At 42.8% G+C, this 24989-nt stretch overlaps 1 protein-coding gene across 9 annotated transcripts in view; it reads right to left on the bottom strand.

Annotated features, from left to right (window-relative positions):
- Positions 1–6992: 6992 nt before the first annotated feature.
- NAV2 (neuron navigator 2) overlaps positions 6993–24989 on the bottom strand; it is a 223246-nt gene continuing 205249 nt past the window's right edge. For all 9 annotated transcript variants that reach the window (XM_040608723.1, XM_040608724.1, XM_040608725.1 and 6 more), the window contains 11 exons: positions 24726–24885; positions 24130–24230; positions 22194–22289; positions 21867–22035; positions 19594–19829; positions 18189–18343; positions 17620–17691; positions 16927–17123; positions 16415–16533; positions 11791–11994; positions 6993–10724 (listed from right to left, as the gene is read on the bottom strand). In XM_040608723.1, coding sequence (XP_040464657.1) covers positions 10599–10724; positions 11791–11994; positions 16415–16533; positions 16927–17123; positions 17620–17691; positions 18189–18343; positions 19594–19829; positions 21867–22035; positions 22194–22289; positions 24130–24230; positions 24726–24885 — 1635 coding nt within the window. In that variant the 3' untranslated portion in view covers positions 6993–10598. The remainder of the gene's footprint in view (positions 10725–11790; positions 11995–16414; positions 16534–16926; positions 17124–17619; positions 17692–18188; positions 18344–19593; positions 19830–21866; positions 22036–22193; positions 22290–24129; positions 24231–24725; positions 24886–24989) is intronic.

Here is a 24989-nt window from a genome sequence, read left to right on the forward strand (position 1 = left end):
CTTGGGTTTGTCCCTGCTTTGCATGACACTGGGAGTTCAGCTGGAGTGTATTTCTGAGAGCAAAATGCTTCATAATTTGCTGTTCACATAAGGAGTGTCAAAGGCCACCTGCCCCTGTTCCCTGAAACAAGCTGATCTTGGTGAGGCTAATGCAAAACTGCTGGTCCTGGAAATTATTTCTTTATTTTGTAATGCAGCTCTCTGCACCCTTTGGGAAAGCAGGAAAGGTGGTCAGAAGCCTTTCCTGCCTTCAGGGAGATGGCAAGATTTCCAAAATGACCAGTAGCATCCATAGTTTTGGAACAAAGTGGTCCTGTATGTAATGCACTCCCATAACTGTTGCTTTGTGATATTAAAGTGCTCTTGCTAAAGAGCCGGTGGTCCGGAGCGGTCCTGTACGGCTGTTCTTCCTTCTCCCAGCCAGGCTGGAAATATCTGACAGTGGGAAAGGGGTAAGGCAGGAGGGGGATTTATCTCTGCAGACTGTGAGCTTGGGGCAGCAAATTCTCAATGATTTAACCCCTTAAGAAACCAGCTGGTTGCCCGTCTGTGCCTGCTGTAACTCTGATCTCCCCCAGCATGCGAGAGTGGCTTCTGGATAGGGGAAGAAAAGAAAATAAACCATTTTCTCAGGGAGTTGTGCTGTTACCTGCAGAGCCGTAGGCAGCATCCTCTGGCAGCAGCCCCGGAGTGTGCCCCTGGGGTCCCCTTCCCCAGCTGGCAGGCTGCTCCCCCCCCGGGGGGCTGGAAGCATTCCCACCTGTGCCACAGCTGGGGCAGACAGGGCAGGCAGCCGTACACCATTGAAAACATGCTTATCCATACGTGTAGAAATCATCTCATAAGCCACAGTTGTTAACAGCACAGGAAAGCACGTTTATCCCGTCTGTATGAAATACTGTCTTTTCTAACAACAGTAAGCAAGAAGTCCTCGCCAGCTACTGGCATTGCAGTGCCATCGAGCTTGAGAATGCCAGAGCTGAACCAAAAAAAAAGAATTCCCTCTTTTGAAGAACACCTGTCCTCCAAGGACATTTGAACGTTACGATCATCATAAAACAACACAGCCCAAGGAGCAAGGCCATAGCTCCCAGAAGCAACCAGTGGAGGCTGAGGCTCATGAAAGGCAAAATACCCACCAGTGCTAAACCCCCACCTTAAGGAAAAAACAGACTTCTTTGAAGAGATCCAGGTTTGGTCCTCAAAAATACTGACGGCATTTAAAAATCTCTGCCTGGGAAGTTTAAGGCTGAGTGTGACACACCAGCTGTGGGCTCTGCTGTGGTCAGAGGAACAAGGCAGCATCTCACTTCTCGTTGTTTCCCCGACCCATGCACACATGCTGGGCCTTAAGTGATCAGTCTGAAGAGCAGAAAGCTGTTTTCTTGATTTGCTTTGATTTCAGCTGGTCTAGCACTTGAACTGCCTCACTGCCATAGCAGAAATGCTCAGCAAGGATGGCAAAGAGGTGTACAAGATCATCCCTCCTGCCAGACCTTGTTATTAAATGATCTTAATTGTACATCTTTAGGGCTCTTGTTTTTTTCAGCGAAGATTAAATGTGATCTAGATAAATAAAATCCTTCAAACTCTGAAAAATGTATTAGCAACCCTTTCCCAATCTAATATCAGGGATATAACACCAGGGAAAACCCAGCAGAGAAGCCAGGACCTCACAGGAGTGCCTTTCCTGAACACGCAGAAGTGCCAGGTGTGCTACTTTCACCTGGTTTTCCCTTCCTTGTAATCAAGAAAGAGCTAAAATACTTCATAGACTCATAGAACAGCCCATGCTGGAAAGAACCTGGAAAAATCCATCCTCTGGTCCAGCCTTTCATGGGAAAGGGAGCCTAGATGAGAACTGTTACCTAGCTCAATCACATCTTGAAAAACCTCCATTGATGGGCATCCTGCCACATCCCTGGGAAGGTTGTTCCAGTGAATGATTTTTCTCACTGTAAAAAATTTATTCCATGTTTCAAGGTGAAACTTCTCCTGGTTCAACTTGTACCTCTTGCCCCTTGTCTTCTCCGTGTGGCTCTTTGTGAGAAGAGGACATCCATCTTCCTTGTAACTGCCCTTTAAGTACTGGAATACTGTGATGAGGTCCTCCCCAAAGTCTTCTCTCCAGGAGAGGAGACCTAACTGCTTTCCTCATAGGGCAGGTTCTCCACCCTTTTGGTCATCTTCATGGCCATCCTTTGAACCCCTTCCAGTCTGTCCACTTTACTTTTTAACTGGGGTGGGGGAACAGAATTGGACACAGGTGTGGCTTGACAAGTGCTGAGTAGGGTGGGATGATGATGTCTCTTCCCTCTGCCAGTAATGCCCATGTGTATGCAGCCCAGGGTCCAACTTGCCTTTGTTGAGCTGCTGGCTCACCTTTGGCTCCTTGTCCAGGGTCCCCAGGCCCCTTCAGCAAGGTGCTTCCCAGCCACACTGCTCCGAGCCCATCCTGGGGTCTTTGGTTATGTCATTGTTAAACTTCACGCTGTTCTTGCCAGCCCACTCTTCCAGCCTGTCCAGGCCTTTATCTGCTGTGTCCATCTCACCACCTGCTTCAGTGGCATCACTTGGTGAGCGCCCTGTCAACCACATCATTCAGTAGAGCTATGAAGATGTTGAACATCATGGGGCACAGCACTGATCCCTGGAGGACCCCACTTGTGACAGGCTGTCACCTGGAGTAAAAAGCGTTGATCACCACCCTCTGAGTGCTGCCTGTCACCCGGTTTCTGAACCGATCGCCTGACCAAGCTGTATTTTGACAGTTTGTCCAGGAGAAGACTGTGGGAAACAGTGTCAAACACTTTGCTGAAGTCCAGGTAAACAACAGCTAACGCGTTCCCCATGTAGACAGAAAATGTTGTTTTACTGTGGAAGGTGATCAGACTAGCCTGGTATGATTTGCCTTTGGTAAATCCATGCTGGCTTTTGCCGATCACCTGCTTTATTTGGTTTGCAATAGCTTCTGGGAGGGCTCGCTCCGTTACTTCCCCAGGGACTGAAGCAATGCTAATGGGTCAGCAGTTCCCCGACTCCTCTTTTGGGCCCTTCCTGTAAATGGGTTTGACGTTTGCCTTCTGCCAGTCATCAGGGATGTCCCCTGATGGCCACAACTTGTCAAAGTTTACAGGCACTGGCCTCGCAGCAGTGGCAGCCACTTCTCTGAACACCCCGGGGTGGATTCTGCCCGGGGCCCTCAGGTCTGTGTGGGTTGAGCCCTGGCAAAAGGACACAGACTGCCTCCCTCCACTGCCCGTGGGTTGACACGTACCTTGTATCTACTTGTCGCTGTGATCTGGCGTCCAGCTATGCTGGTAAAAATAGAGGTAAAGATGTTCTTGAGAACATCTGCCTGCCCAGCGTTATTTGTAACTAGTTTCCCTGCCCTGTTTAGCCCTGGACCTCTGCCCTCCCTGTGCTCCTGCCTGCTGCTCACGAAGCTGAAAAACCTGTTCTTGGTGTTGACATCTTTGGCCAGTTTCAGTACTAGCTGAGCCATAGCCTTCCTAACTGCATCTCTGCACGCCCCAGCAAGGTTCCTGTAGTCCTTGACGGGCATTTGGCCACCTTCCCATAACCGGTGTCTCTTTTTTTTCCTGTTTGTTTGGTTTTTATTTTTTTTTGTTTTTCTGTTGTTTTTTTGTTTGGTTTTTTTTATTTGCTTGTTTGTTGTTTTTTTTTTTTTTTTTTTTGTTTAGGCACACCCCAACTCATTGCTAAGCCAGGGTGGTCTCTTGTTCTGCCTTCTCCCTTGCCCTTTGTAGGGGACAGGCTGTTCTTGTGCTTCCAGGAGGATGTTCTTGAATAACTCCCAGCACTCAGCAGCCCCTTTGCCCCCCTCGGATGCTGCCCACAGCCTCTCACAGCTGGGCCTGGAGCTTGTTGAAGCTGGCCTGTCTGAAATACAGGGTCCTTGTCCCCCTCAGTGCCACCCAGGAACCCGATAGACGACCTTGCATGGCTGTGCAGAAACGATTGATTTAACGGTCAGGACTGATGCCGGGGTGGGCAGGGAGCGGGAGGCTGGAAATGGTGGAATGATGTTGCCAGAAATACTGTTGTGGATGAGGTTTAGTGGCTCACACAGACTCGAGCCTGTGTTGTTCCTCCCCCGCTGGGCTCAGGCTCGATGTCCTAACATCTGTTTTGCACTGGGTGGTGCTGGTTCATTATGATCCCAGTAAAAAAGGTGCTCGGGCTCAGTGCGGTATCGAAGCGCTATTTATAAGAGCTAACACGGTAAGATGAGAACAGCAGAGATATCTTCGAGAATATCTGAGACAATCCCCTTAGACCGTGGGACCCCCGAGTGGTGTAGCATCAAAGGGGCCTCCAGTCACCCCCCCCCACTATTGGAGCGGTTATAGGGGGTTATTCTTACACGAAAACAACTCTATTCTTCATTTCTGCTGTCCAGACATATACCAGGGATGTACTCGTGAGAACTTCTTGCTGCAGGGTTAGATAAAGGCAGGGACACACGGGTGGCTTAACCCCAGTACCCAGCAGGAGCTGCCTTGGAATGGCTGGCTGAGTTTACCCTATGGAGAAGGGCTCTTTGCAGCCCAGCACCGGTCTGAAGGCCAGGCTGGCCTTGCAGCATAGGGCAGAATGCAGCACAGGCCTGGGCGTGCTCAGGGTAACTGTTCTGTGGTTCACCAGCTCCCTGGTGTACAAGTCTTTCCGTTAGGATTACCACAAGATCTCACTGGAAGCACAACCTCTTCCCATCTCCCTGTGGATCCCACCTTATGTTAAGGTCCTTCAGACCTCCCGTTGGGCAGCTCCACATAGTGAGCCTCTCGCAGGAGCAGGAGGAATGACCCATGGTGAGCCCATGGTCTCCATCCTCTGTAACCAGCTTGCTCTCCTTGAGTCTCCAGCAATTGAGGAAACCAGAAGAATCTGGGCACCTGATCTAGTTGAAGATGTTCCTGCTCATTTTGCAGGGGGGTTGGATTAGATGGCCTGTAAAGGTCCCTTCCAACCCAAACTATTCCATGATCAAGGAAGGACAGAGGAACTCTGATTTCTTTGTGTGCCTAAGCAAACAGAGATGTTGATGGGAAAGTATTTGTGTACAGTCCGTCCTGCTGCCATTGGCACAGATGAGAGCTGTCCTCAGCTGCTGTGCTCTGCTCTGAGCCCCAAAAGTCTTCTGATAAATAAGGAGGGGATGGGAACGACTGTGGGCTTTTAGGGTCCCTGCACAGCTGCTCCTCTCCTGCCGACACACTGCAAATGTGTGCTATGGAAAGCAACCTCATGGGGGTCCTCCCCATGCCAAGTGGGGGCTGTAATCTCGGAGCAGAGAGAACCAGACTGATCGTCCACATGAAAAGCTAGAAACCAATGAAGAGTAGGTGTTCCCATACCATCAGCCCTCGGTTATAACACCTAACAGCAAGATTAACACCAGAATCCTCAGCACCTGTAGGTGGTAAAATGAGTCTGTGCAGAAGAGAGGATGGCAGCCTGAAGGGTACCAGGAGGTTTTTCCTCTCTGGTTCTTGGCATGACTGCTTCAAGATACTGGTGGAAAAGGTTAGCAGAAAGTGAAGAGTGTAAGTCACAGGCTGCAGACTGAGTTCATAAAATGACTCAAGGGAATTTCCTTTTCCACTGCAGGAAGGAATTCAGCATTGATCCTACAGCACTGAGGAGTGATGGGGTGGAGCCAGGAAGGGTATAAAATAAGAATGAAATAGGATGTTGGAAACAGAAAAGCAGGGCAATAAAGGTTAAAGAGAAGATGAGGTAAAGGGAAAAAAAAAAAGTGAAGATGAGTGTTCAAGCTGGTGTGCACAGAACAGAGAAGAGCACAGGGAAGGGACGGGGCAGCCAAAAAAAGGATGGAAAGGAGGAAGAGTTCCTGAGAGATTCAGCATTTTGGTGCCAGTCCAGAATTGATTCAAACATTACCCAAAATCAGGGCTGAGGTGTTTCCCAGGGCCAATTCTAAAACATGCAGTTCTGTGAATCAAAGGAAGTTTACAGAACACTGAAAAATCTGCTCGAGCACATCCAAAACTATCCTGCCTCTGGAAAACCATGGCGGAGGGACGGATGAAGCCCACATTGCAAAGATCGGCTCTGAGCTAGGGTTTGCACTGCTGCATTATTAAAGTTGAAGAGTATTTTTAGATTAAACTAACTTGAACGCAGATCATCAATTTTCAGCGGAATTTCTTCTTTTTCAAAACGTTCTCTTTGGTACAGGTGAATCTGTCCTACCGACATCAATAGTTTGAATCAGTGAGTAGAGGACAAGGAACTGCCAAAACCCAGGAGAAATAAGAAAATAGCTTCCAAGGAAAAAGTTACTACTGGTGAAAAGTTTCCCTTAGGCTTTAAGTGCAGGGTTGCACAGTTATCCTTTCTGAAGAAAGTACTTTTTTTTTTTTAGTTATTTATTTGAAAGAAAGAAGAATAGATCCCTACCTTCTCTTACTGACCCACATAAATTTACTACTGTATAATCATAGATCCAGTTGAAGATGGCCCTGCTCCTTGCAGGGGAGTTGGACTAGATGACATCTAAAGGTCCCTTCCAACCCAACCCATTCTATGAGGTTCACCCTGCAAAGCACGTTCGGAATAAGGCGAACACACACCGCCTGCAGCCCTCGTCACCCACAGGGGCTTCTCTTGAAGAAGCAGCTGGCACCAACTGCCATCAGGATATGTCCAGCCTGCTGGCCACCTACTGACTGACAGCTTTACACAGAGACACTCTTAAGTGGACAGGCCAGCCTTGAGCAGATCCTGATGGATGCTGTGTGCAAGGAGTAGCTATGGGGGAGTGTGGTATCGGTATAGTCCCTCTGCTGAATTTCCTCCTGGATGTGGGCAAGGGCTGTTGGCATCTTTTCAGAAGTACTTTTAAGAAGCCAATAAACCCAAGAAGTGAACCCCACAATCTTAAAAAAATAAAATAAAAAAAAAAGTTGATGAGGAAGGGACAAAAAGTTCTGGGAAACCAGAAATCTGAATAAATAAGCATCAATTTTATTGAATCATGAATAATTTAAGACTGGTACAATCATCAGCTTTATTCTCCATGACACAGGGGGTGGGGGAGAAACGGGGAGGGTGAGAAAGGGGAGGCATGATCTCAAACAGACCATTCACAAATTCCAATCCTAAATGAGAACTGAAAATTAAATAGGGAGAGGAGCAAATGGAAAACATCATAAACGTACACAAAATACTCAATTCCTAGTTTTTCTCTTTAAAAATGGCTAGAAAAAATTCATCAAAATGCAGCACTTTTAATCAATTATTTACATTTCTATGTTACAATGAAAAAATGTACATCTTATAGAACATATTTCATAAACTGTTCCACTGGAAATGACTAGATCAAAACAGCAACCTTCCATTTAGTATCGACAAAGAAAGATTTTTTTGCTCCGTTTTTGTATTTTTTTCTTGAAAGAAAATCGCCACATTTAGACAAGATTTCATACACATAATACCGAAGTTAAGCATCAACAATGAAATATCAGTTTGCTTCTTCCAAAATGTACAAAAAGGCTAACCAACCCCCTCCCCCCACCCCCCTTCCCCAAATAAACCACATCTCATTTATGGCCTGTATCATTCTTGGCAGTTCTGAAGGAAAGAAAACTGTTTATACTTCCAATTTATAATTCAACATGAATGTTGCATAGAATCTTGCATTTCTTTCTTGATTTTCTTTTTATTAAACAAGCCAACTTTGTCAGGAAAAAAAGCAAAAACGAGGAAGTGTTTTGAAAAAGCCTTAAATGTGAACTAAGCCACTTAAAGAAAGACTTAATCTAATCTACAGGAAGTCTTGATAAAAATGAAGACATGTGCACAACAGGTAACCCTGCTTCCCGAAGTTTCAGAAAAGACACTGAATATCGTGATGCTTAGAATGCCTATCCTAGCCAAAATTGCCTCTCTCACTGTAATGCAAGCTAGTGTCAATAAAAAGTAACTGAAATTCCTTCCTGAGCTTCAGCTCAGGATTAAAAATGAGAAGAAAAGAAAAAAACCCCGTTCCCCACAAATAAAACACCATTTTAAACATGTCTTACAGCACTCAGTTAAAGGTTAACCGAGACGTTTTCTAGGAGATAAAGTCCATTTAAAGCCCTAGTCCTGCAACTGGATTTTTTTTTACAGGCACATGCTCTATCTGCACGGATTCAGTTGGGGGATTAGATACCAAAATTCACAGTAGTAGCAGGTAAAGTCAGTGCTGGGAAGCAGAATTGTCCAGACTACTGGAAAAAGTAACCTCTCTCAAACTCATCATCAGCATGCTATCTATTTGATTCCACACAGATTTATCCCATTTTTACAGTACCAAGAACTGGATTAGGAACGTTAGCTGAGTAACCCTTGGTATTTCATTCAGTGAAATCATGAAATAGAGTTCATAAGGTTAAAACAGTAACAACACCAAGCTCTTCCCCCCGCCCCCCCCCCCCCCCCGTCATTAAAATATTTAAATTTTTCTTTTACAATATTTTTCTTCTTAAAAAAAAAAAAGTCATCAGCACTTAAAAGTTGTAACAGGAGCAGATTCAAGACCAGCTCAGTAAGACAAAGTACAGTTATGTTACAGAAAGTCATGAGGTATAATAAAACCATCCTCTCAAGCTGAGTCACAGAAGCATGAACTTGTCTGTTATATTACTTGAAACCCACAAGCTCTTAAAAAAGTGTTTGTAATAAGTTTTCTTTCTGTACATTGAAAAACCAGCATATTCCTGCAATTTATTAATGACAGCATTCATTACAGTTGAAAAGCTTTTTTTTTTTTTTTTCCTTCCTTCCTCCTGCATGGGTAGATAAAACAGCTCTTCGGTGATTTATTAGCTGCGGATTGATATGAACCTGAAAAGTTATCTCATTTCCCTCCTTTTTTTGTCACATTTAAACAAATTCTAGTATTTCATACAAACAATATTCACAGCAACTTATGATATTCCAAGAGATGACTTTAGCCCTGTTTCTTTAAATAAAATCCTGTAATATACAGCACTAATTTAATCAAACACAATTAGTACAAAATAAGGCATCGCTTTAAAGTTCAGCACCAAAAGATAGCTGGAAAGGCTAGTACGGATCCGTATCAAGGAGTGATGTTGTCGCTGAGGTACAGCCAACATCGCGGTGACGGTGGTGTGAGCATCTGCTTCCGTACCAAGGGAAGCGCAACCCTCTGGGAGGCATTCTGCTTCCCCAACCAAGTACGAGCCTTAACACTGCGAGTGTAGGTGTGTGCGTTCAGAGAGGAGGAGAAATAAAACCAGGTTCACGGCTCTGCCAAAACTCAAGAAGCATGGCCCAGCTAAACTTAAAAAGACACAGTACCTTCCCTCCTTTTTTTCCAGACCTGAATACTGCTAAAAGATTCATTTATTATTTTTTTTTCCCCAATTAAAATGAAAAACCATGGAAGTAAATGTTGCAACCGGAGTAGCACTGGAACTGTCACAGAGTTCTAATTAATCCATTTATAGTTATGCTGATTGGAACGAAACCTCTGAACAAAAGCCAAAGTTTTTAGAAAACAGCTGTAACATTTCATGGCAAGAATTAAAAACTGGGAAGTGTGATTGATCCCTTGCCAGGGGTGTAGCTCACCTCCGTGTGCAGGGCTCTCCACGCCTGTGCACTGCTGAGGGTCCTGTGGAGCTGCACAACTTGACGGGGCACGGCCCTTTCGCTGCAGAGGAAGGACACTCACTCCCCTCGCGGAAATAAATCGGTTTTAATGCCAATGAAGTCAACCAAGTTGGTTATGTGGATGTCAGTGGGAAGAGAATCAGGCCCTGACTAGCCAAGGGCTACCTGATCTTTCCCTTGTAGTAGGACTGATTGTTACACAGTGTTTGAAAAAACCTGATCTGTTCAGACTGTATATATATTTTTATATATTCCTATTTATATATATATCTTTATAAACACACAATGAAAGAAAGCCAAGGTCTCAGACTGGCAAGGAGAGCAGCACTTTTGCTTTCCCCTCCCCCCCCCTCTTTTTTGATATTTATTCAAACATCCCTGTTTTGCAGCTTTGCCTTTATTGAGTATTATTTCCAAGGCAAGCGATACTGTTATAGCACCAGAACTATATGAAGCTGAGTTTACTCCTAAAAGCTGATCGGCAAAAGTCCAGCCCTCACCTAAATGTGTTTGGTCAGAAGCAGCATAGGCAAATATTTCCTCTCCCCTCTCCTTTTGGACAGTACATGGCACAAAGCTGTTCGCTTCACAGCTGGGAAGTTCCCCTCCCACCCCTTCAACTTTTAGTAACGATGATTATTTTGAACATCTTCAGTATCTTAGGCATGAGAGCTTACAGCAACTAAACAGAAGAAAACCAAGGAATAGTGCAGTTCTCATCATTGTTAAAAGAAAAACAATACAAAGGCTGCTTGGGTTGCCCGCACCCAGGTTCAAGACTGACTCCAAGTGTCTTGTTGTTCTTGCAGCTCTAATACTGAGATCCCAGCCCAGCCCAGGAACGTGTTCTTTTCATGAGTCTGTGATCAGGGTTCTTGCCAAGTGGGAGAGCAATACGGAAACAGCCTGTTTCTATCTGAACAAGATCACAATGTCGACTCCAGAGATGAATCAAGGATGTCATCGTGATGGCTGTTGCTGTTAGAGTCACTGTCATAACTCTGAGGACTTGAGTAGTTGGCTGCTTCTTGCAGTCTCATGAGCATGTTCATCTGCAAAGGCACAGAAGTTCACAATTATTTGTATTCGGAGGCAGAAAGAATATCAACTCCATAGGAAAGCTACAGCAGCATTCACTTTGCCAGTGGGTGAAGAAGGCAGGAACAAGCAGACTAATTAATACCGTGTCTCTTAAAAGAGACATTAACTTTAAGTCAGATTACAGCAGCATGCAAGTGAGTCATAACAAGCATGCTTTTCCAGTAAAATTGAAGATGCAAAGATCGAAGGGATTACTCCACAGCCTTGCTCGACAGGATTCTGCAAGCATCCTACCCCCTCTTCCTCTGACCCATGGAAACATGGACAGATCAGTCAAAAGAGGCAAATCTGAATGTCCTAATAGCTAGCTTGACATTTGTATAGTATATACGAGCTAGTAAAAACCTGTAACACACATTCAGTACTCCCAGCTGTCCAGAAAAATGTACATCTCCACAGAACAGCTTCAGGGCATTCAGTTTGCACAGCAGCTCCAGTAACCTTTTCCCACTGGAAAGCTCAATTGAACTTGCACTTCTACAGAATGTATAACATTTCCCTGTATGCTTGTGAGGTATGCCTGACTCATAAATTAGACACCACTCATGAACACCGTTAGTTCATATACTCCTTCGAAATCTCATTTCTCATTTGGGTCAAGAACATAGCTTACACGTGAAGTAAAGCAACAAGCCTATTTTGCAATTGTGGCAAAACAAGCTCAACGAAATGGTTCCACCGTGTAATTCAGGCACGTGTAACAACATCACATATTGAATTCCACAACACAGAAATTAAGTTTAGTACACACATCCTCCGTCACTCCTCAAAAAATGAATCCTCAAAGTACCCCCAACAAATGTGAAAAGCTTCTGCCGCTGTCTCTCGCAAAACTGTGCGGGCTTTCTGTGCGAATGCTTTCCCCAGGCTGACTTGATGACTTCCCCAGAAACACTGCCTTCTCACTCTGAAACTTTTCGTCACTCCTCAGCGGTCCTTTACTTTTTTAGTCCTGTTTCTAGTCCTTAGAAACAAGGGAAACAAAGCAGTTCTGCGGTTTCAAAAACGAGAACTCACCAAAGGATCTCCTTCAGCATCACTCACTGGGACCTGTTTGCTGGTTGAGCCCTCCCGTGACATCGAGTAGCCATCAAAGCCCACGTCTTCAGGCCGCAGCTGCAGCAGAGGTGGCCACTCATGGTGCTGGGGGGTGGCTGCCCAGGGGTAGGTGTCCATCACCCACTTGGCAGGGTCCTCCCAGGGCGCTCTCCTCCCGTACAACTGGAAGAACGAAACCACATGTAAAACATTCCTGTTAGTCCACCGCTTCAGTCAGCACCTCCCTCACCAAAAGGCATGTGCCGTGATTCTTGGGTGGCAGAAAACACTTGCAAGCCGGGCTGAACACAAACAAGTGAGATTTTCCTGACCCTAATGACACACAAAGCTATTTTTAGTGGCACCTGGTTTGGAAGGGGCTGACCAGCTCCTGTGAGACCGCAGTGCCGGGCTCCTGGCACCAGCTGAAGAAAGGGAGACCTGAAAACCACCTCGCCTAATCAAGTTAACTTAAATAAGAGGCCATCAATGTTGACATCCGGATCGTACCAGCAACTGCTTTATCTGTGTTTGCTGTCGTCACAAAACTGCCATCAGTGGAACGTGTAGGAGGAAATGTCAGACCTGTCACCAGGCAACAATGACAGATGTCACGGCGAAAGGCTCTCAAGTTGGGAGAATTTCTTTCTAGTCAACTCAGAAAAAGTGCCGACACAATTTGTCTGTGGTCATGTTCCTATCTCCAATAAGCAAGCTCTGTTTCAAAAACTTTTTCTGTGTTGAACAGGCTGTGCTACCAAATCCCAGCGTATTCTTCTCCTCGTTATATTTGGTTTGCCTTAATTGGCTAATACATTCATTTCAATGCCACAGGACTTGCAACAGCAAACACACAACTTCAAATGACTTGAAAATGTTTACTCCCACTTTACAGATTTTAGCCTAAATATCCTTCAGCAACTCGATTCGGTCACTGGCATTTCGTCACTTGAACTCAGAAAACTCTCCTGCACAACGTGCAGGGGGAAAAGCAGCAGTCTAACCAAGAAATTCATCAGCACTCTGATGAATCTAAGACTATTTTATTTTTCTCATCATTATTTCTTCTTGGCTTTTTTTTGTGGTTTAATTTTTCACATGCCCAAAGTATTAAATCACCCTAAATACCAATATTGCTTCATTCTGCAGCACAGCGGAGCAGGTCCCAGCCCACAGAGAGGTGCCCAGCAGATGGTGCTAGGTCATCTCACACAGCCTCTTCCACAACCTAAACACTCTCCATCCTTGAGCTGTACTATATTATTGCTCCAGCATAACGTCTTCAAGCTGTGGTAAACCAGTTCTCCTATTTTCACCTTGTTCCTGAATTGACAGCAATACCTGTCGGTTGCCAAGTGGAGAAGGATTTTACCCTTTTCGCAGGTCTTTGCTGCCTAGAAGGTCTGTGTGGGTCCTAGCTCATTTCTGAAAATGAGCTTGTAAGTACAATTCCCATTTCAATACACGAAATCCCCACCTATCTTCAGCAGATGAGAGGCTGAACAACTAACTCACTCCTCCCTTCCGCAGCAACCAGCTCTGTCCATCCCGTTCATGTTTTCTAGGAAGCAATTAAGGGGGAAGGCACAAACAGGTTCCTTCACAAAGCACCACAGAGATGTGATGGAGTACGAGCGATGGTGGCAGGGAGCTGCAGGGACTCTGGGTCCTCTTTTTGCTGCTGCTGCATTCTGTATCGATAGGCCAAGCAGGAAGAACTTGGGGTTTTATATAACCCTTTAATTTTCACATCCCTGTTTTGAAGAACAAAAATACTTAGCTCCAATGGGAGCAATTATTGTTAAGGATCCATTTGGCTCGTTTGTCTTTGACCCGAAATAGTTCTCTAAATGAGAAACAGGAATATAAAAATAGTTCAGTTTAGATCCGCAGAGATCAGAGTGAAATCAGCAGTCCGCCCTTCCTTTCTGGCAGGCACTTTGGTGAGAGAAGATGTGTTCTCAGAGGAGCCTTTGTGGGTGTGGGGGACAGAAAATAGCCCAAAATGAAACACACATTTCTAGCATTAGCTTGTTAAGCACAACTCTGGCTGCTCTTCAAGTACTTAAGCCTTATCCTTACCCATTGACTAGAAAAAAAAGAGACATTATTTAAATGGAAATGAGTTAGTGGGGTTTGGGGAAATGGGACCGAAGTGGATAAAGAGTCTAAAGCATAAAGTGAGAAACTGAAATCCTTCCACCTGGAATGCGAGCCATTCAGACAACCTAAGGGAAGAGGCAGGTATCAGGCAAAACACGCAAGCACAAATGATGGCTTTACTAATGGTTTTCTTTCACTTCATTTCCATTAGTAATTTCTCAATGCTTCCCACACCTACTGATCAGTGATATGAGCTTCAAAACACAGCACAAGGAGCCCAAGCATCACCGAGAGCATCAGTCTTCTCCATTTCAGGAGGAAACAGTGTCATGTGCTCTCCTTTCTCATTTTAGGTCTAAAAAGATTATTGGCTCCCATGACCTTCCTTTATAGGAAGTTTTATGGAAAATGGCTCTCCCGTTTTTTTTCTAGCAAAGTTCCTCTGTGTGTTTTGTACCTAGGACCTATCGTTTTCCACATGTCTAAGAGTCTATCACAATCGTCCCAAAGAAAATGAGGTCTCCAGGCACTGGGAAATTTCAAATGGCAGTCGCAGTTTGTCCAACTTTTAACCAAAACTTACTGAAGAATTCATGTATTTCCTAGATTTGGAAGAAGCCATTAGTAAAAGCTCAGTTTTCTATGACAGGGTTGTCTGCCCTCTCTTCTCTGTAAACATCTGTAAGTTTCTGCTGTCTAGCTAGCCGATGAAACCCAAGGTGGCTTAACGGCACAATGTAAAACTCCACCTCCCTCCCCTTTTTCTTTTAAGTACTTCTTCAAATCCTCAGACCGCTGCATCTTCACAAGTTCCCCGCTCTGCAGAGTACTCCCATGCAGACAGGGGCTGAACCTCAAAAGGGTATTGCATTGAAAAGAAATGCAATAAACAAGCAAAACAAAACAAAATCCCTGTATTTTCCCAAGAGGTCTTGCATGCTTTTTTTTTTTTTCACATGTATCTTACTGGCAAGGCATCCTGACAAACACAGCAATGGTGAGCCGCGAGCAGTAGCAGAACGGAGAGAACTGTTTTTCACAAACATAAAGGAACCACGCTGCACTACAACTGCTCTATGGACCTTGTACTTGGGAGTTATTTTATGCTTCAGAAACACGTGAGACACAGAGACATATGTGATAGAGAACCTATTACTACCATAAGTAAAATTTCCCAACTGTTAATTAATTTTACCAATAATAACAAGCCATGTCTTGCTTATAGTATGAATTTTACTAGTCCAAACTTGTCAGACATCCACTTGACTTTTTTCCCTGCAAAACTAAAGCAGAAGAGACTCCCATAGACCAAGTAATATTTTAGCTTCCTCTTGAATAAACTGAGTAGTCTGAGCTTCTCATCTTTCTCATTGAATAATGGTTCCTGTACCATAATACTTAATGATATTGTTCTTTTCTGAACCCTTTCCACATTTCTGTCTTTCTAATGACTGTTTTTACATGATGTACTAACCTCTTCCTATTTCTAGCAGATGTAATTATAGCTTATGCTCTCAAAATGGCATTTGTCTTCTTCGCAAAACACAAGCTCCCAATGCATTGCTGTAATTTCCTATTCTCCATCCACCTTTAGCCCTTCTTCAATCTTCTAGCCTCTCACTGCAATCCACCTTTCATTTCTGTATGTGTGATCTCGTGTTCAGCTTTCAGGCATGCAGTGACCGGAACTTACGGATATTGGACTACGCTATCGCCAAAACCGGCTTTTAAATCATGTGCTGCCCTGCTTACCCTGTGAGCAGGGGACTGAAGAAGAAAACAGCCCTTTTTCCCCACAGTTGCACGCCAAGTCCATAGCAATCCTCAGCTGAACCCTTCTCCTGATTCCAACAAGCTCTGCACTCATACAGATACTGAGAAGTGTGCGGCAATGCTTAGAACCATCCAAACTGCTAGAAGATGAATCAGTTACTAAGTACAGGCAATCAATGATTTCACTATGGTCTCTGAAAGAATTATGAAGCAATCTACTAGAACATTAATCCTGTAGACTGAGAAGTAATCAAAATGTCACCGCCACTGATCCTGTCACTCATTAATGTTTCTCTCCATGCACAGCTTTGTTTCTCCTCTGTTGAAAGATTTGATTTACAAAGGAAAATCCTGCATAACTAAGTTAATGGCCACAAACATGTTTTTCAGATTCACAGTACAATTTTCAGGCGTGCTTCTGGAACAGGTTATTGAAAGGTATTTGGGTGTCTAACACTGCCCCCCCCGTCAGTAATTTGGCATGGGAACACTTTTCAAAACATCTAGCCAGGATTTTCAGTGCTTCCACTCCATATTTCAAAACAGTTTGAAGAGAATAATTCTGCCTGAAATTAATGACAATTTAGGTTACATTTTCACAGAAATTCAGGTATTTGGTATGTAAAGTTATAGCTAGAGAACACGTTGCCATTACTCAGTTTTGCCCGATGCTCTGCTGCCTTTTGAATAGACAAAAGAGCTGTGATTTCTCACTTTGCCTGCTCACCTGCAGCCCTTCTCTAACTGCCTCCAGAAGATAGGGGATGATGGAGTAGTTCCACAAGTCAGTAAACCAGACTCTAGAACCATCTACATCTATTGGACAGGAGAGGAAGAGCCGTGGACCTGGAGAGGGAAATCAAGATATTACACTCAAATCATGATACGTATCAAAAATAGGATCAAAGAACAACTTCCAGTTCTCTGGAAAAAGCAGCCAAGAATGAAAGAAATTAAGTAGCCAGCTGGTGAATTGCTCTTCCTGAGAGCTCAAAAATCCTCTGAATCAACTTGAAAAACTACAGCCTTCAAGGTGAAAACAATTAACCAGATTTCATAACACAGTTCGTACCCAGGACTTAGAAAAAGGAAAAAAAAGAAACTTCTTGTACCGTTTGCCTGAGAGTACACTGCCATCTAAAAGTGGGGCTTTTAAAGAAACGTTTTTTACCTGATGAGGCACAAGGAAATAAAATACACCTATTTACATCTGCCTGGGCGTATGGGCAGAGCACTTACCAATAGTAACATCAGAGGAGCTGTGAGCCTCCAAGAATTTGTTCAGATGTTGCCAGACCTTGGGAATCCAATCAATAATTTTAACCAGCTCTGCATTTCTCATCCTGCCGCTGATCTCTGTTTCAATGAGCTTTCTTCTCAAGAAACGGCCGAGAAAGCCTTTGACCGGCTCAGTGTGGTTAGCACATAGCACCCATCTATGGCAGAACAGCAGAAATGTCCATTACTCCTCCTTCATGCTACTGAATGTAATTATTCTGGACTAAATTTTTCTTATTATTTATTGCTGCTGTTGCACTGCTGATCATCAAAAATAGCTAGCTCAGTCCCTTATGTTTCTTAGGAGAAGTTATTTTGGAATGATGAGTTCACTAGATGAAATAATTTGTATTGTGCGTTGTTTCAGCTTATTTCTCATTTGGTATCCACCTTGCCTAAATATTGTCTTATTTAAAATTTGTTAGAAGATCAAATATCTTAACAATCCTCTGAAAAGTGAAAGTTTTACGAACCGCATTTACTTCAATAACAGCATCATAACAAAGCTGCACATGTTTGGGCAGCAACTAATAGCAAACAGTATTTCTCTCTCGGTTTGCTATTTCAGCTGGTAAGAATAATTTCAGATGCCTCAGTAGCTCTTACTCCTTTGCCAGCCCACAAACATAAATGAGAAACATGAATAAACAGTACCTGAAATTATGGTGAAGTTGAAGATTAGGTGTTGAGGAGGTGGCTTGGTTCATTGTGCCAATAATATATGGACTATCAAAAAAAAAAAAAAAAAAAAGTCAAGCAAATCAAACCTGTAAATTTTGAAAAGCAACTTTTCAGCAAGATCTCAACATTAAAAGAAGTTACTCAAACCTCTTTTGTCAAAGAAGGTTTTTGTAGCTACTTATAACCAAATCCTCCACTGAGGATCTGACTTCTGAGAACATCAAATTCTGAAAGCAGAACAGAATTCTCAAAGCAGGATCTTTCACTAAAAATGGGCGGTTAGTACTGAATATCTTCTGCAGGCAGAGAATGCAAGTTACCTAAACCCTCTAGGACTTTTTTATTACTGATTTCAGAGGAATCGATCATTTCATGAAGGAAAAAAACCCTCTTCTGAAGCGCTGTCTGTGATACGGACAATCCAGCCACCTCAGTCTGCTTTACAAGCAACCCAGAGTTGGGTCTTGCGGTCACATTTTGCAGTGGCACTGGTCTGACTGCAGCACTGAAACTGAGAGTGTGTTCTCATATTATTTCTTTACCATTTGTGGTACTTGCAGTTTAGAAGTCCATTAAAGATCTCTCCTAGGGAGCTAACGTGATGCAAATTATCCAGGATGATTACAAGAGGCATATCCACAGCGTTATTTTCACTGTTACACTGGTCTGCTAGGTTGGACAGGTATTGGCGGAGTTCCTGCAAAGCATATATAAAGAAAAGAGAAAAAAAAAAAAGAAAAAAAAAAAAAGAAAGAGAGTTTTCTTCATATTCCTTGAAAATTCAGTTAAGATATATAAGCTATGGCTTTGTAACGAAATCTGAAGCAAAGGTGCCTGGTATGTTACAAATGCACACATTTTCCATAGGAAAACAAAGGAACAGGGTTTACTTTCTCTTTTGTAGGTTATGCTGACGATTCCAAGACTATATCAGAAATCCTGAGTGAGAAAAGTGCTTTAAAGAGGGGTAAGATTTTGTCATTTGATTTATGTTTTTTCATTTGTGCTGTCCTAATCTGACACAGAGGTGTTTGAAACATATTTTTCTTTATTTTCAGGAACTTGTTCGACTCTCTATATACCAAATCAAACTTCGCCTTCGAGCTACGTTTGTTATAGCTTCTTGCAATTGTGTTTCCATCAAAACACAGCCGATAACATTAATCTGGAATACAGCATCCCTCGACAGAGGCCAAATTCAGATGCCTTCCTTAATGCCATGAAAGAGGGATGAGCTTGCGGGGCTGCTGCCTGCCTGGGTGTGGTTGAAATGCTCTCAGCAGCTTTAAAGCATTTATTCCATAGCATGCCTCAAATTATACCGCTGGCCTACAACCACAATTTCAACCATCCCTTTCCTCCAGAGGAAAATGTGCCTAAGGCCATAAAATATACAGCTTTTTTTTTTTTTTTCTTCTTCTTTAATCTAGATGTTCATGGAGGTATATTCAGCAAAACCAGCAGCACATAAAAAACCAGAGACATGCCTTACCGGCACAGGAATGTGTCTGGACAACAGTCACTTCAAACCCAGCACACACAGATTACAGCTGCTGATACTTGCAGCTGCAGAAACTCCTGACAGCCTAGAGATGCATTTGAGGGTTTTTGGAAAAATGCCCACATGCAATAGGGATTGCTTAAGTTGCTGGGAATTTTTATGCAGGTGTTTTAACTTCCTGGGCAATCCTCAGGCTCCTAACCACTTGAAAAATCATAACACCTTTAGGTGTTTCGATATACACCTGGAAGCCTGCTGTTTCAGGCCCATAATCAGGTGAATCTGTCGTTCTGAAAACCTTAAAAATATTCCCTTCAGGATTAACACCATGCTTTAAAAAGAAAGGCAAATTTAAAATCAGCTTTTGGTGGATTAGTAAAGGAGGAGCCTCTCATTTTTGATATATGGTAGCATTAATTGTGCAAAGACGGTTTCTGTGTCCTCACCTTACTGGATTTGTGGTCCACATTGAAGGTTGCAATAATGCCCTCGGCCAGCTCCCTGCCCTCTCGAAGGACCATGTACTCAGACAGACGGTTTGCAAGATATGTTTTGCCAGTGCCACTGGGACCAGATAAGATAATCCGTCTGTGTTCCATCAGGAGAGAGATATAACGCTGCAGTATAGGCTTTGGGATCAGCGATTCAAACACCAGACCGTCCAAACTGTTCTCGCAGATACCTGCAACAGGAAAAGATTCCTCATTTAGAGGGATTCCCAATTTTTATCCAAATCACCTGTGTTTTTAAAAGGTTACGGTTTGTTTTTTTTTTTCTTTTTACTAAACAGTTGCAATGCTGCAAAGCAATCCCATTAGTGGAGTCTGAAGAAATCAAAATTAGTTGAAATGACTAGATAGTCAAACCGAGAACTGAAAAATGTGATTTTGTGAATGTACCTGGTCCCAGCAATAGTAGGAGAACCCCCCAAAATAACTCTCAGAACCAGCAGATTTAGACCTGACCTGACCAAGCTGTATCTCACTTCAGAGACAAATCCCTTCCCGCTCTGGTACCCCTCGCGGTGCAGAGGAGCACACATAAAGCTGGTGAAACAATTTCAGAGACGACCCATGGGCTTAGCCTGGATCCTCCTTCAGCTTTCTGTTTGCAAAGACTCAGCTGCACCCTACCATGTCTAAGGCCCTAGGCAAGCTGCCACACTAAATGATTCCAGGCCACGTTTTTCACACACAACCCATCCATTTTATGGTATTTTGCCACGTACAGTGCGCATTCATCCAGAATTTACCTGTTTACTTTTGAATTGCTAGGCAAAAAACCCCAGCTATCATCAACTCCCCCTACTTTCCCAAACGCTCGTAATTAAACTCCTTCTCTGTATGCTGATAGTTATCGCTTCTAACATAAAACTCCTGCTGATAAGCATTTACGCAATGTCAGCAGTCACTTTAGGCAGAATTGGCTCAGGGAAAATACACAGTGCTTCAAAATAAACAGCAGCAAGGGAAGTTGGCAGATCACACGCAGAAATGTTTGCACCTCAATGGTTACTTGGAATATTAAATATTTATGTAGGCAGCTTTATATCTCAAAGGTATATGTAACTGATTCTCCATAAATTGATTAAATATGTTTCTATTTTATTGAAAACTGTTATCACATACGAACCTTCAAAGTAGAACTCAAGCCAATGCAAGTTAAACGTAAAATCAGATTGCAGCTTTACAGATATGCCCAGAACTCAAGCAGTATGTCACCTGGGATTAACTATCAGACAATGTATATTGTCAGCAAGCAAAATACCCTGGGTTCACAGCAAGCCTCAGTAAATTGAGATATTTCATGGCTTATTTTGTCTTCCTGCCCACTGATTTGCTACCCAAGGTAACCGGGTTTTTTTACGCCAACTTTCAAAAATCCAACTGCTTTCAGTCAAATGCCACAGCCAAATTTCCAAGTTGAGCTGCAGCGTGTTTGGCAACGCTCTCAAACATGCTACCACCGGGAGGCAGATCTATGGTGTAGATTTCACTGGTGTAACTTCGAGCAAACTATGTACATTCAAACTGCAGCAGCTGAGGGTTTTCCCCCTCAAACCTAGTTTCAAAGTACAGTTTTCATATAAGAATGGTTCTCTGGAAATCAAATGAGAAACCACATGAGAAATACAAGCATCAAATGCTTAATCAGTATGAGATAATGAAAATGATGAGAGTTCTGAAAACTACACGTTTTGAAAAAAATCCAGATTTTTAGGTGTCCCATGAATTCTGGGATGCCTCCTTACTAGTGCCTAAGGGGGGACTCTTCAGCGAGACCAATCAAACAAGATAAATCAGGATTTTTTTTTACTCTGCATGAAGGAAATAAAAACTATAGCTGTTACAAAGAGGTAATGAATTTCTGAGGCTTCATTCATTTGGAAGGAACTTTGCTGCTCAAACTCCACTACATCCCTTGCGATGTGATATCTTTCCAGGACAACTCCAGGCATCAGTTCAAGGTATGTGGAGAAAACTGCTGTGCGTGTAATTATTCCTACTGTTACAGACCGAAAATTTGCTCAATTTATGGACTTAGCATACTCAAAGTGCTGTCTTTATCAAGTAAAAATAGAAGGACCAATAAATAAAAGGTAGGGACGGGAAAAAGAAACACAATAAAATGTTTCTACTCCTCTGAGCTTCTTGACACAGCAAGCTTTGATAAAACTGTAATTAGTGAGAACTACAACAGACAGGTCAAGCGTAATTACCTTTGATGGTAACAGAAATAGTGTTGTTTTCTCCGACTAGATAGCCACAGGGCAACAGCTCAGGTGTCTCTGCACTATTAGTGCGTTTGATTTCTCCAATGCTGTAGCCCAGAACACTGTCTGAATTCAGTCCCAGCTGGCTGACAGGATCCACGTGAATGATATACTCCTAGGGTGAGAAAGAGACACGAAAAGTTACCCAGCACTGAAATCTCCGTGACTTTGCTCTAGGTTATAATAGTAACAATCACAGCAAGTTAAATATTGCTGGGTACCACCAAAATGTAATCGCTGAATGCAGGCACACAGTGAATTGTACTCGCTAACCTTAAACAGCCGTCTTACAACCCCGTCCAGAACATCCCATTTGGTCTTGCCACTGACCCCGATGCAGCCTATGAGGAAGGTGCGAGGCCTCGAATCCTGAATGCACAGAAATGTGAATTTAAGTTAATAAAATCCTAAACATATCAGACAAGTCTGTTTAATGTAATTAAAATGCTGCTGCTTTTTTTTTTCCTTCTCTTTTTTTTTTTTTTTTTTATCACGGTGCATCTTTACCACTCTATATGGTGAATTCTGAATGCTACATGAAATCCTCCTTTTCTACTAAACGTTTTCTACAGTGTTGGAGTAAAAAAAATCTAAAGGATACTTAAGTAGTACTGATGTTGAGTAAAAGGTATTTATTAACAAACCCATGAACAATTCAAAGATCTCCGAGAGGATTACAGCTTAGCAAAAAGACAGAAAGACTCTTAGGAAAATTCTAGGCAGAAAAAACTCATGGCACGTTCACTTTTCCATGCCTTCACAATCAAGTATGTTGCATTTGCAAGGTTTATCTTATTTACTTCAAGAAATGCTGCTGTGAACATAGATAAATGTGTGTGTATATCTATATATCTCTCTCTCTACATGTACACACACATATATAAATTATATATGGTTATATGTATGAATAGTATAACAAATAATAATAAATAGTATAATAAAATAGAGGCAGCTTATATAGAACATCTTCTTTATTATGTTTGGTACATCACAGCATTTTAGTTGATATTTTTGTTTCTGATTTCTAAGGCAGATAAAAAACCCAAATGTACCTTGTTTTTCTATTGTCCTTCAGCTGCATTCACTGTGAAACATTCAATGAAGAAAACCTGATTTTTATCGTAAGACTTCAAGTTCAACTAAAACGTAAGGAATCATTTCCACATGGCACCTTTACTGACTGCGGGCACAGTGGAGTCCAACAGAATTAGCAATATAGTTTTCCTGTTAATTGCCTTGTCACAGGCTGTCATTATTAATACAAAATTGGTATTTGATGGAAAGAGCTGCAGAGTCATTTTATTACAGATTATTCAAATTTTTGTCCTCCTCTTGCAAAAGACACCAAATTATTTCTTGAACACACTTCTACAGGTACTCATAATGTGAGACAGCGAGGTCAGCGCTTCGTGAAGATTGTGCAGCACGTGTGCATGCAGTACGCACGTGAGGTGGGCTGCAATTTTGCAATATCTGAAATGTATTTGGGTACTCAGTATTCTGTCCATTACTTGTGAATGGAGAATGTCTGAAAGATGGCATTCCAAATGGGATACTTGTACCAGAGAGGACAACTTGAACTAGAACGGTAAGGTATGGATCTCCCAGTCTAAATCCATTAAGTTCTTCTAGAATATTAGCGCTTCTAGCATGTTGGTGCACCTTCTATCGACACATTGGATCATTTTCATTATTAGTTAAATTTTATTGAAGTTTAACAGAAGGACCCAAGAGCTTTGTGCAGTTTCTGAGATATTCATCTTAACCAGGTGTTATCCCAAGGCACAGATTAGCCTGCTAACTTCCTTGATGCCAAAAGAGTGGCCTTTCAAGTTCTCAGAGTTACTACTGAAAGGCTTAAATTTTAACATTATCACCTACGCCTCCGATACACAGTCTAGTCTAGCAATCCTGTGTTACTGACACAGTTCATGGCCAGCGCTGAGGCACCAAAAAGAAACTGCAAAATAAAAAGCTACGAGTCCATGAGACAACCTGAACCAGCAGCGCTGACTCTCAGCAGTTCCATTCAGGTGGGAGGGAGCCAAGTGCCTTGTCTATCACTAGTGATACATCAATGAACTATTTTGCCGAGAAAATTTTGAAAAGCCTTTTGCAAATAAAAGCCTCCTAAACAAATTGGATTTGAATTCTCTGGCATGTGCCAAAGTCACTTACATCTTAAAGCTGGGGACGAAACACAACTCACCTCCTTCCATTTCATTTCATCTTGAAAGCTGACGACTATTTTGACGTGCCTGCCTCCTTCTTTCCGGGCAGAGCCATCTCCAGTGTCATCTAACAGCATGTCTGCAAACAGAAAACATCAACAGCTTCACAGCTGTATCTTAATAACAACGAAGACTATTCTGGTTTACACCAACACATTTATTGCAGTCAACCACGACACATCTGGGCTTCGCGTGCCCCCAGGTAAAACACAAGAACCATGTTTACTGACTTCCCTCCCAACTACCAGTATCACTCCTAAAAAGTGAAGGTCATTGAAAATTATTAGTCAGTTACTCTGTATTTTCCTTCCAACGATATATCCCCTGGCGAATGTGCACCATTAAATGGCTTTAAACATGACTCTCTGCAGCTGAGGTCATAATTGGACAACTCCAACCTAGGGCGTAGCAGAACTATGACGACATTTTAAAAGACAGCTTCGTGCCAGCTCCTGACAGATTTCCACACCTCAACTGTTAATAATTTTCATGCTTTCATTTTTCCATGGCTAACCAAAGCAAATCTTCCCAGTGCAGGATAAAACCTGCCCACAGCCTTGCTCATTAAACTCACCAAGACTGGTTGACTCCGTCAGGTTCAAACTGTGTTGAGAGAGACCCACTGAATGTCTTGGGGAGGATGAAATGGAAACCTGAGATTGAGCCCTGCTACAGCTGCCATGGTTTTCAGATTTCAGCCGATCGTTTTCTGCTTTTAGTTTTTCAATCTCACTCTTGAAAAGACAAGTCAGCAGTTAGAAGGCACAGTGAAAGACGACAACAACATAACTAACTTAAGAATAAAAAATCGTTTAGCAGAAATGCCATTTCATAATAT

The sequence above is a fragment of the Falco naumanni genome, chromosome 10 (assembly GCF_017639655.2).
Source record: "Falco naumanni isolate bFalNau1 chromosome 10, bFalNau1.pat, whole genome shotgun sequence".
Classification (NCBI taxonomy): Eukaryota; Metazoa; Chordata; class Aves; order Falconiformes; family Falconidae; genus Falco; species Falco naumanni.